General features: G+C 35.3%; 1 protein-coding gene and 1 long non-coding RNA gene across 2 annotated transcripts in view; one reads left to right on the forward strand and one right to left on the reverse strand.

The window, feature by feature from the left end:
• Positions 1 to 10,420, reverse strand: part of LOC310717398 (polymeric immunoglobulin receptor-like) — an 18,542-nt gene extending 8,122 nt beyond the window's left edge. The window contains exons 1-3 of the mRNA XM_083525347.1: positions 10,278 to 10,420; positions 9,776 to 10,105; positions 9,371 to 9,679 (exon numbers count right to left, since the gene is read on the reverse strand). Coding sequence (XP_083381473.1) covers positions 9,371 to 9,679; positions 9,776 to 9,881 — 415 coding nt within the window. The 5' untranslated portion in view covers positions 9,882 to 10,105; positions 10,278 to 10,420. The remainder of the gene's footprint in view (positions 1 to 9,370; positions 9,680 to 9,775; positions 10,106 to 10,277) is intronic.
• Positions 1 to 13,874, forward strand: part of LOC310717408 — a 216,760-nt gene that overhangs the window by 201,339 nt on the left and 1,547 nt on the right. The gene's annotated exons all lie outside the window — the stretch shown is intronic.

Raw genomic sequence — 13,874 nt, forward strand, 5'->3', positions numbered from 1 at the left:
CAACCTCACCCTCAATGCCATGAAGACTAAAGAGCTCATCTATCTATCTATCTATCTATCTATCTATCTATCTATCTATCTATCTATCTATCTATCTATCTATCTATCTATCTATCTAATCATTAGTTAAAGTAGGGATCAGTGTGTGTGATGATACCTGGAGGTGGATCACGGACACTGATGTAAACAGGAACCTTCAGATCTCCTGCACTGCACCAGTACCAGCCACCATCACTCTTCTTCAGTCCACTCATCTGCACACTGAATGAACTTTTGGTCACTGCTGAATTCTGGGATGTGTCAGTCCTCGTCACTGAGTTGCAGCTTCTGTCTCTGAATCTGCACCACTTCTTCTGTGTGTTCTGATACGCAGCGCTGTAGAGACACTGAACTGTGACGCTGCCTCCTTCATCACCACTCACTCTGCTCTCCATTACAGACATATCAGGAGCTGAACACAAATATATAGTCAGTTATGTATTATTAATCTTACCAACATAAGAACACAATTAAATTCACTAATTATTTGCAGATTTTAACTTAATACCTGCTTTCATTGTGATATAAAGTTATTCTGTAACATCATACGTCCGTCCTGCGATCTCTACAGCACACCAGTACCCTCCAGTGTTTCCTGTCTGGAGATCTTTCATAGTCACAGTAAAGAGACTCTCAGCTGGATTATCAGTTACTGTCACTTTCCCCAGTGTCTCATTGGCATACGCCTGAATTGTGCAGGAAGTGTATGGTGAATAATAATTATAGCACCAGTATTTCTTATGGTGTAAACATTTCCTATCATAAGGACATGGAATGGTAACAGATGCTCCAGTTTGAAGACTTAACTGTCTGGATGTTGACTGAGAAATGACAAAATCTGCAATCAGAACGGAAAAACACTACTATTTTCAGTGACATAAAAAATTTGATAAGATATTATTAGATACGTTGCTTTAGTCATTTAGAATTTTAATGTTGAAATTGTTTATTTTGTATATAAATGTAAAATTTAAGTGCATAAAAAATATACTTACTTGAAATGAACAGAATAAAAGTGAAAACGCAGTTCATGTTAGAATTGGTCTGTTGTAAAAGAAATTAAGGTTTTCGTGCGTCCTGCTTCTCTGTGAACCTGTTCCTGTGTCTGTAGAAGCTCAAGCAGTTCCTCTTCCTGCTACCTATACTCTATGTTCTAAAACCACAGTGCAGTAGAGGTTAAACTTTTTATATCTGATAAATTTCAATATAGTAAAAAGATAAGCTGATAAAAGAATGTTTTACATCTGTTATATTACAAGCAGACATACTTTTTGCCTTGCATAGTCACATGGTATACACAGTACATCTTTCTGGTTTTATTAATTCGTCACTTTAAGATTTACACCATGCTGAGAGAGACATAAATGATTTCATTTGTTCACTGCCATCTGACTTCCTATGTAATGTGGCCTTATATATTCAGACCCCTTTCACTCTTTCTCAATTTTATGTTGCAGCCTGATAATACAATCGTTCAAATTGATTTTCTAATCTACACTTAGTACCCCATAATCACAACGTGAAAACAAATATATAAAAACTCCACTGCCATCTCTCCTAAACATCTCTATGCTTATGTAGGACCAAATGACTTTTCACTCTTCATCCTCTTCATAGATGCTCTCACTTCGTCTTTACTAATCCTATCCACTTTCTGCTTCACCATCTCAACATCATCCAACCTTCTCTCTCTCATTTTACTCATTGATCAGCTGCACAAAATGCTCCCTTCATCTTCTCAACACACTCTCAACACACACTCCTCACTAGGCAAATATATTTACAGTGCTATATCTACAAAAAGAGAAAAGAATAGCTGGTGTCACTAAATTGATGCAAGATCTGTAACTCATTCACCTCATACCTCATATAGACATTTAATAACAGCAGTAGTAGTAGTAGTAATAATAATAATAATAATAATAATAATAATAATAATAATAATAATAATAATAATAATAATAATATTTGTCAGGTCACTGCCTAATCTGAACTCAAATTTCCAATGGATGGTGCAGCTTTTAAACATGGCCACCACAATTTCGCACACAATGATTTTTATTTGTTAATTTTAATGCTCAATGTTATTCACTGTCTCTGTTGTTACCAAATCTGTTAAGCCCAAATGTTCTTAGTGCCACCAGAGGAAACCCTTATATAAAGAGACATTACTTGTTCCTCTCTCTGAGAACTGAATGCTGAATTATCACAACAGCAGCAGTACCCCAGCTCTTATGTTGGAAAAATCTATAATAATCACAAGCCATGATGACAGATGTTTCACTTTGAAGTCTTAAATGTATTTTCTTATGTTGCTGCTAACCTTACAATGTTGTCCTGTGTGCAGTGAACTGTGGAAATGTCCAAAAGTGTTTTCCTTTTTAATTTACTGTCCATCCTGTTGTGATTTATTCTTTTCTTTTCAGAATGTTATTCACACTTGTGCAAACGTTTTAGACAAAAGTTAGAATGCTTCCAAAAAATATATATTGTATTTATTTATTTTTTTATCCATTTACAAAATGCAAATTAAGCAAACAGAAGGAAAATCTACATCAAATCAATATTTGTTGTGACTACCCTTGATATGTACATTAGTGCCATCAGCAAAGAACTGGCAGAAACCAGTGGGACCCAAGTACAGCCATTTACTGCTGAAGAAGTCTGAACAGAACTGGTCTTCATGGAAAAACTTCAGCCAAAAATGCTATACCTCCAAAATGGGAACAAATCTAGAAAACATAAGAACTGGACTGGAGTGCAGAAAAATGGCAGCATGTTTTCAGGACTGACGAGTCAAAATATGACAGTTTTTCTGTATTAGGAGGCAGTTTGTTTGCTGAATGGCTAGAGAGCAGTACTGCAGGCAACAGTGAAGCATGGTGGAGGTTCCTTACAAGTTTGGTGCTGCATTTCTGCAAATGGAGTTGGAGATTTGGTCAGGATTAATGGTGTCCTCAATGCTAAGGAATACAGGGAGCTATTATTCATCATGCAGAACCATTGAGGAAGCGCCTGATTAGCCCCAAATTTATTCTGCAGCAGGACAACGACCCTGAACATATAGTACAGCCAATCTCATTAAGAACTCTCTCCAGCATAGAGAAGAGCAAGGGGTCCTGGAAGTGATGGTTTGGCTGCAACAGAACCCTGAACTCAACATAAATCTGTCTGGGATTATGTGAAGACATGGAAGTATCTGAGGCAGCCTCAGACATCCACAGAAGATCTGTGGTTATTTATCCAACAGGAACAACCTACCTGCTAAGTTCCTTCAAAAACTGTGTGTAAGAGTACCTAGATGAATAGATGCTGCTTTGGATTTATCTTGTTTGTTTACTTTGCATTTTGTTAACTGATAAAAAAAATATATATATTACCACTTCTATTTTTGAAAGCATTCTTACATTACAGCATGTTTTCTACACCTGCCTAAAACCTGTGTACATGTACTGTTAACACATATATGTTTATTTAACAAGTCAGAGAAACAGCAGCATAAAGGAAAATAACACAAGTTTTGCATTCACTGTAATTCTGTGCGGGTTCCCCATCAGGAAATATTATTTATGCAACATTATTAATATTTTAACATCCAGCTATTCTTCCACTGTCACAATAACAGGTATAAAATATAAATTATTATAATAAGTAAAATTTTGGTTATTCATTAGACATGTATATGTATGCTATGCTAATGCTAGTTCTTGCATTTAATCTCAAATTGTAATAATAAATAATAATACATAGATATGCTGAATGCTGGAATGACACTTTTATTTTACAATTTTTTCAAATAATTTACAAATTCTTCAGCATGTTTTTCCGGTTCTTGTTGTACACCGATGCAGATATTTAAGGGCTGATTTGGCGAACGACTCTCCTGTAAATGGTCTCACCTTCAACAACATTTGGAGACACCTAGAACAGGAATAGGATATGAATAAAGACTAATAAAAGTCTTAATATTAAACCATTCCCTGGTGTTTATTATGGATTTATACAATTATATATACAGTATGTGTGTATATATATATATATATATATATATATATAGCTGGCATTCCACTTAAATCAACTTTATTTTAAGGGATTTACACACAGTTTTATTCTTGGAAGCAATATTTATCGAGCTGTAGGTCATGTCCTCCTTATTGTCTTTCAACACTGAAGACTGTGAATGTAAGAAAATGCTTTATAAAATCATTACTAATAAGTAATACTCGTTTATTAATATTAATCTATATAATATAAATAATAATAATGGGAAATTAATGTTAAATTGGAGCTGTGGATTGCTGTCCTACCTTTGGATTAGTCACAGTGCTGTATATGATGCGGTCTCCAGCTGTAGAGGTGTGCTGTTTTTCATGCATACACACAAACACACACACACACACACACACACACACACACACACACACACACACACACACACACACACATTTGTAAACGCAAACTTAAATGAAACTGTTATTTTAATCTGCATATGCAAAAAGAGATATTTTGGTTCTTTATTAAACACAAACTACAGGTTTAAGAAAAATTCTTAAATGTCCCCATAAAGTCAAATCTGTGAGCTATTTATTTGGTACAAAAAACAAAACCAAATACCACATAAACATTCACAAAAACAAATAAAACATATGTACCTCATGTAAACAGTCTTCAGTTGTTCCTCTGAAATATACTGAATACTGAAATAGCATTTTAGCACCAGTACACCTGTACTAATATTATATATTTTCTATAATAATGACTTTCCATGGTGACAAATGCTGCAGTTTGAAGACTTACCGTAATTTCCGGACTATTAAGCGCACCCAAATATAAGCCGCACCCACTGAATTTGACAAAGATTTTTATTTTGAACATAAATAAGCCGCACCTGTCTATAAGCCGTCTTTCAATTCCTACATTGAAAAAAATAAACTTTACACAGGCTTTAATAAAAGACAGTGTTTGTTACACGGCTTGTATCTAAACAGTAGCCTACCAAGAAAGTCATTGTTCACTGTCTTCCTCCTTCCTTTCACAACTATTTCTCTCGAGAGTTTTTCTTTTGGCATCGTCGTGCGTTTAAAAATCACCATCGGTGAAGCTTTTCTCCCGATGCCGTGCAGCTCAGAACACAGGTGAAGAGCGTTTTTTCATGCCCGGTTGTTTTCAGCATGACGAATGATTCTCATTTCCTGTAGACAGTCCGAGTGAGCGGCAGGTCAAACGTCAGAGGAACATCATCCATATTTATGATGTGGTGCGGCTCGATTCAGTGGGAGCGCGTTTTAATATAAAGAGTTTCATTGGTTCACCTGAACCCGTTCGGCAATTTTATTGGTCTAATGTTATGGGGTTCAGTTTTTTTGTCTTGAAGTTTGTGAAACCGGAAAAACCCAGCAAAAATCTATAAATTAGCCACTTTATTGTTTAAGCCACGGGTTCAAAGCGTGGGAAAAAAGTAGCGGCTTATAGTCCGGAAAATATTGTAAATGTATTTTTTTATGTTGCTGCTCACCTTACAATGTTACAATTACACACACACACACACACACACACACACACACACACACACACACACACACACACACACATGCTTGTAAATGCAAACTTAAATGTAACTGTTATTTTAATCTGCATACCCAGAAGTCGTAAATGTTCCCATAAAGTCAAAACTGTGAGCTTTTACTATTCATTGTTGTACATAAAAAATAAATAGCATGTGAATGCCTCCTCCACTGACACATAGACATACACAATAACAACTCTATTCCACACCATTTGGAGACACCTAGAACAGGAAATGAATAAAGACTAATAAAAGTCTCAATATTAAACCAGTCACTGGTAGATTAGGGAGAAATGTGTTTATTATGGATTTATACATTTAGGTTTGTAGCTGGGATTCCACTGAAATCAACTTCATTTTGAGGGATTTACTCACACTTTTATTCTTGGAAGCAATATTAATCGAGCTGTAGGTCACGTCCTCCTTATTGTCCTTCAACACTGAAGACTGTGAATGTAAGAAAATGCTTTATAAAATCATTACTAATAAGTAATACATGTTTATTAATATGAATCTATATAATATAAATAATAATAATTGGAAATAATGTTAAACTGGAGCTGTGGATTGCTGTCCTACCTTTGGATTAGTCACAGTGCTGTATATAATGCGGTCTCCAGCTGTAAAATTGTGCTGTTTTTCACACACACACACACACACACACACACACACACACACACACACACACACACACACACACACACACACACACACACACACACACACATGCATGCTTGTAAATGCAAACCTAAATGTAACTGTCCACATAAAGTCAAAACTGTGAGCTTTTCCTATTCATTGTTGTACATAAAAAAAAAAAATACCATGTGAATGCCTCCTTCACTGACACATAGACATACACAAAAACAACTCTATTCCACAAAAAATATGATGATGATGATGATGATGATGATGATGATGATGATGATGATGATGATGATGATGATGAGAGGCCATTAAAACACTAAAATTCACTAAAGATGCTAAACTTATAAGCTAGCATGTTTTTGGATTGCATTAGGCCACACATTTAATGCAGTACTAACCTTCTGAACAATGGAATCACCCTCTTTAGTCCTGATTTGACTCTTTGCTTCTGGAAAAAAGAATTAGAATTAAAAAAGAATAAATAAAAAAATACAAATATTTTTAATTCAAATTAAAATGATGATAATGATGATAATAATAATAATAATAATAATAATAATAATAATGTAACCCACCCTTGTTCTCTCTACAGGCTATATGAAGCACAGGGTCACACACTAACTGTGAAGCCTTGACAGCTCATGGGACTTTTGAGTCATTACAATGTATTATGTTTTCCCCGTCATATTTTCTCAGTTTTTCTATTTTCTTTTTGGCTTCTGATTTTACATAGTGTTGATTAGCATGTTTGACTCCTGCCTGATGTATCTGATTATCTTTGGATCTGCCTTCTGATTTTGAAAACACTGTACTGTGTCTGACTCTGTGTTCTGTCCATTTCACATAATATAATATGACATCAACTAACATGATCCTGCTGCAAAAAAAGAAGGCAAAATCATTGAAACACCAGGGACACTCACTGCTTTTTTTTCTTAGCAGGCAGATGATGACGATGATCAGGATTACCAGTAGCAATAGAAAGGACACCAGAGAACAGTAGATCAGGGTCTTATTGTTCTCGCTATAGACACACAATGGTTAGCACTAACTGGCTAAATCAAATACACAACAAAATATTCATTCATTCATTTGATCAATAATTCATGTGGAGCCAATTCATCCTACTGCCATGCTTCTGAGAGGTCACAGAAAATGAACAGACAGTAACCAGGACTCAGGTTTAAATCATGGACCCTGAAGTTGTGAGGTAACTGTGTGCTACCTGCAAGCACCACCTTATTGTACCACCATCTTTTTGCTTAATGCACCTTATTGTAATCAGAAGTATATTTTATTCTTCTCAGGAGCATAAATACTTTTGTTAGTAAGTTAACTGCTTCAAAATGAAATCTCATAAAGTGGGAAAACACAGATCAACAAAAACGTGAACACAAGAAAACACAAGAGCTGAGACGAATGCAGTAAACAGCAGGAAGGGAATAAAAAAGAAATTGAGGTTACAAGCAGGATTTTGGGGGCCAAGCATCAGTCAATGAGTTGCACATCCAAAAATAAGCAACAATTGTGGCCTAAGCAGTCACAAAGTGATTCAATAGTAATTAGCAGTTTATTTTATTACATCTAGCTAAGACGATCTGACTTTCTGAATTATAAAATTATAAGAAACAATAGTAAGTATATTTAAAAGGCATGAATAAAGTTTCAGTGACTTTTATTTCAGGAAATACAGGCAAACCTGGCTTTGCAAATTTTGGACACAAGGTTCAAAAGTAATGAAGTAAAATGTTTTAATTAATGACGTATTTCCAAATTAGACTCAATTGTGACAAATTGGTGCTAAAGTTTTGGCAGCACATATCCCACAATTATTTTGAATATTGTATAGACACTCACGTGGTTTCACCATTAGAAGCTGTAATCTCAGATGCTGCTGTAGGTGAGAAATAAATAAAATTAGAAACGTGTTAAGAGGTTGAGCTAATTTTCTGCAAAATCTACAGCGGATTTTACCTGAAGTGGGCTTCAAGATGATTCTGTTAAAAACGTAAAAGAAAAATTCAGAAAAGCAAGGCTTGGCTATTTGATATAATATACTTCATACATATCCATAAGTTATTAACTACAGGAAATCTGTAAACTGTACTTGTAGTACCATGGAGTGGTGGAAGAATGGCATGTTATTGTAACCCTTAACCTATAGAGGGCACTGTTACAAAAAATGTTAATGCGCTGGCTAATATTTATAGATTAAAATTTATAGTGGGAAAAAAAGGGTTTTGACAAAATCTGAGTTGGTCACAGGGTGCATTAAAGAAACAATGTCTAAGCCAATTATGTGTTTGGCCACTTAATTATAAACAAGCATGAACTCTTGTTCTTGATTATGAGTTAAGGAGCTCGATCATCATTAAAACCCAACTTACAGGTTAGCACAAGGATGAGTACAAATAATTTTAGCATTATTTAGGCACAATTCTGGAAGGTATAATTTACAGCTGGAGGTGAATTTTATTGCTCAACGCAGAGGTGAGGAATTGCCTAACATGAAGCAAGTATTCACAGTGATGTTTGCAGTGCAGAGTAACTGAATAGAAGGAAAGCGAAGGAGTGAGAGAGACAGAGAGAGAGAGCGAGAGAGAGAGAGAGAGAGAGAGAGAGAGAGAGAGAGAGAGAAGGAGAGAGAGAGAGAAGGAGAGAGAGAGAGAAAGAGAGATGCATGAGAGATGCATGTCTGTGCCATGCCTTTAATCATGATGCTGTTGATGTTAACTCCATGTGTTGCTTTTCATGATTTTCCTCATATTAATATTTTCTTCTCTATTATTTCTATTTATATCTACTATTTATATTTAAAAGGTTTATTATTATTTAGTAATAGTTTCAGGCTTGTGTTGAGTTTAGAATTGTAACAAAATAAAAATATATATATTTAAATATATAGCACACATTCTTCTTTTAATAAGTTAATAAATATAGAAACTCTGTAAATCTGCAGAAAAAAACTAAATAAAATGGATCTTTCCTTACGTGTGTGTAGTGACATGGTGAGGGATTGTAGTCACTGCTGTAGTCACAACTAAGAAAAATAAAAATAATCAGTGTGAGTTTTATCTCATCATTAGTTAAAGTAGGAATCAGTGTGTGTGATGATACCTGGAGGTGGATCACGGACACTGATGTGAACAGGAACCTCCAGATCTCCTGCACTGCACCAGTACCAGCCACCATCACTCTTCTTCAGTCCACTCATCTGCACACTCAATGAACTTTTCCCATCATCACTGATGTGCACTGCTGAATTATGGGATGTGTCAGTCCTCCTCACTGAGTTGCAGCTTCTGTCTCTGAATCTGCACCACTGCTTCTGTGTTTTCTGATACGCAGCGCTGTAGAGACACTGAACTGTGACGCTGCCTCCTTCATCACCACTCACACTGCTCTCCATCACAGACAGATCAGGAGCTGAACATAAATATATAGTCAATTATGTATAATTAATCTTACCAACATAAGAACACAATTAAATCCACTAATTGTTCGCAGATTGTAACTAAATACCTGCTTTCACTGTGATATAAAGGTATTCTGTAACATCATGTGTTATTCCTTCTATCTCTACAACACACCAGTATGATCCAGTGTTTCCTGTCTGGAGATCTTTCATAGTCACAGTAAAGAGACTCTCAGATGGATTATCAGTCACTGTCACTTTCCCCTGTGTCTCGTTGGCATACGCCTGAATTGTGCAGTAATTGTATGCTGAAGCAGCATCATAGCACCGGTATTTCTTATGATGTAAATATTTCCTATCATAAGGACATGGGATGGTAACAGATGCTCCAGTTTGAAGACTTTACTGTCTGGATGCTGAATGAGAAATGACAACATCTGTAATCAGAACAGAAAAACACCATTAGTCCTCAGTGACAATAACAATTTTAATAATATATCACTGATCTTTGATACATTACTTTAGTATTTTATGCTTTTGATGTATCAATGCTTTGTTCTGTATATAAATGTAAAATAGGATAGAAGAATGCATGAGAAATGTACTTACTTAAAATGATCAGAATAAAAATAAAAATGCTGCTCATGTTAGAATTGTTCTGAAAATGTTGAGTTTTTTTGTGTCCTGTTCCTCTGTGAACTTGTTCCTCTGTCTGTAGAAGCTCAAGTAGCAACCTATACTATATGGACTAAAACCATAGTGTGTCTGAAGTTAGTGATATGTTCGTCTTATTTATTTCAGTAGAGTGAAAAGGAGAAGCTGATAAAGGAACAGGTTTTTTAGCTGCTATAATAGGAACAGGCATCAGATCATACCTTGCAGTGCAGACACATGGTATACACAGTACAGTTTTTCTAGCTGTTTCATTTGTGCTACTCTAAACTGAGGTTTGCACCACACTGTCAGAGCTATAAAGAAGCTCATATGCTCACTACCATTTTACATTGTTTACAATTAACTTGTCTAACTTCCAATCTATTGTGACATAATATCTCAGGAGTTACATGTGGATATAAAAAGAACATATGTTGCTGTGTAAAGTCCAAAAATGTAAAATGCTCACCTATTTTCTACAATCTCCAATTCAATCAATCAATCAATCAAATTTTATTTATAAAGCGCATTACAACACCAAAATAAGCACAAGACGCTTTCCAGTAAAGCAAAAAATAGACAATAAAATAAATAAATAAATAAAAAGTAAAAAAATTCAAAAATAAAATTAAAATAAAAACACAATGTACATAAAATAGCAGTTGAATCAGGGCTACGTGTTAAAAGCTTATCTGAATTAAAAGCTTGACTAATTAATATTTGTGCTGATATTTCTGTGTCTTTAGCTAGTAATAGGGTAAAATAATAGCTGGTGGCAGTAATCAGTCACAAGGTATATTACAGCATGTCTGAGTTGTCATTGCATGACAAGAGTCAAAGAATTTCTTTATCGGAAACTGTTCCAGACAAGTCTTTTGAAGGTTAAGAACCCTTACTTATAATATAAACTCTTAAAATATTCTTGAAAACTCAGAAACATTTTTTTCTGCTTTCATTCATTACATTTTAAGATCATCTAATCATTTTTCATTTGGTTAAGTAGGGATCAGTGGTTGTGATAATACCTGAAGGTGGATTATGGAAGTTGATGTGAACAGGAACCTCCAGGGCTCCTGCACTGCACCAGTAGCAGCCAGCATCATTCTTCTTCAGTCCACTCATCTGTACACTGAATTAACTTTTACCATCATACTGATGTTCACAGCTGGATTCTGGGATGTGTCAGTCCTCCAACTGAATTAAATTGTTTAATGTTTTACCAACAGAATAGGCACAGAGGACAAAAAAAGTGCTATTTTTACTAAATGTACAGAAAATATTATTTGATTCCTGCTAGTCACATCTTACTAATAATTGACACATTAAGTCAACATTTCATTTTATGAAAGGAAATGAATGAAATTAAAAAGGGAGCTCATGGGAATTTATTTCTGATTCTAACTCACATATTTTTAATGTCCTATACCCCCTGTGTAGTTGTCTTATCAGTAGAATTTTATTTTTCCTAACATAAAAAACATAACACTGTGTGTGTATGTTTAACTTTCTTAATTAGGCTTCTTATAAATGAAAAGTTTCTTAAATAGGGAGGAAACCAGAGAACCCAGAGTAATCCCACAAATACACAATGAGAACCTTAGCAGCGCCACACACGGGCAGTAACCTGAGGTAAGAAATGTGATGTCAATTGTTCTCTCCTCACCATTATTGAAATAGGAACTTAAAATTCAAATTGTATCACTTTAGTAATTGAATGCAGAAGTTGTCTTTGAGAAGACATGTTTTCTTAAAAAGTAAAATGTCACCTCACTACATTACTTTCATTATAACTGACAACCCAATGACATAAAAAAGACTTTATATCCAGTGTTATTGTTGGGGGATATTAATATCCCTGTTCCAATGTGATACAGAATCTCCACTTATTCACACATGCCAACATGATGTTTTAAACGTTTACAGAAGTGGCATATTACACTGCTTGTATTATACACCTGAGATCCTTACCTTACAGTAATAATGTCACACGATTATATTGTAATATTACAGTAATACATACAGTCTCTTAAACCGTTTTTTCATTCCACAATGACTGACAGAGGAGAAACAGTTAGTTTAGTTTAGCTTACAAGCTTACAAGGACATTTACAATACAGACTTTTCAGGAAAGCTGGACACTGTAAGAAAAGCAGTTCCAAACAGCTGTTACTTTTATGTTTTCTTTGATGTAAAATTTACACAGAAACACAACATTTTACTTAAATTTAAATCCCCAGGAAAACCTAAATGCTCAGAAAAGGTCTACAAAAAAGCATTGAAAACAAAGTGTTCATTATTGGCATTGATATTCGCTGTATGAGATACCTGCCTGTCATGCAGCCGTCTGTTATACTGCATATTACTATAACATTGATGTTTTCTATAGCCGTGGCTATATAATGATGCTATTAAGAGGTGAACTGATTCATATAAGACACCACAAAAGGCCTAGATGTAAAATCCACAGCCTGTCACTGTTTAATAATAGCAGGTAAATGAAAATACTCCCCTACCTCTTGGTGTAATTGGTTTCGTAGAATCTGTTGCACTTCCTGAAAATGTTTCTCAGTACCAGAGAGAAGTGTCTGTGGGTGCTTGGGTACAGCTTTACAAAGTTATATATATATTAATACAGGTGCTTCTCAATGAATTAGATTAACTTTGAAAAATTGATTTATTTCATTCATTCAATTCAATAAGTAAATCTTATATATTATATAGATTCATTACAAACACAGATTGATATATTTCAAGTGTTTAGTTCTTTTTGATGATTATGGTTTACAGCTAATGAAAACCCAAATCTCAGAAAATTTGAATATTGTGAAAAGGTTCAAAAGTGAAGACTCTAATCAGCTAATTAACTCAAAAAACCAGCAAATGTTTCCTGAGCCTTTAAATGGTGTCTCAGTCTGGTTAAGTAGGTAAGAAAATCATGGGGAAGACTGCTGACTTGACAGCTGTCCAGAAGACGATCATTGACACCCTGCACATGGAGGGTAATAGACAAGGTCATTGTTAAAGAAGCTGACTGTTCACAGAATGCTGTATCCAAACACATTAATGGAAAGTTGAATGGAAAGAAAAAGATGTGGTACAAAAAAGTGAAACGAAGCCCATTCCAGAATTTGGGGAGATTCACAAGATGTGGACTGCAGCTGGAGTAAGTGTTTCGAAAGCCTCCACACACAGATGTATTCAGGACACAACTGTCGCATTCCTTATGTCAAGCCACTCCTGAACCAACGTCAGAGGCGTCTCACCTGGGCTAAGGGCAAAAAGGACTGAACTCTTGCTCCGTGGGCCAAAGTCGTCTTTTCAGATGAAAGTAAATTTTGCATCAGGACTTTGCACCTGCTCACACTGCCAAAAGTACTGACAACTGGTTTAAAGACAATTGTATCTCTGTGCTTGATTAAGCGGCAAACTCGCCAAACCCAAACCGTGTGGAGAATCTATGTGGCATTGTTAAAAGGAAGATGGTAGACACCAGACCCAAAAAAGCAGAAGAGCTGAGGTCCACATTTAGAGCAACCTGGGCTTCCATAACAC

This window comes from Silurus aristotelis, assembly GCF_946808225.1.
Source record: "Silurus aristotelis genome assembly, chromosome: 22".
NCBI classification, from domain to species: Eukaryota; Metazoa; Chordata; class Actinopteri; order Siluriformes; family Siluridae; genus Silurus; species Silurus aristotelis.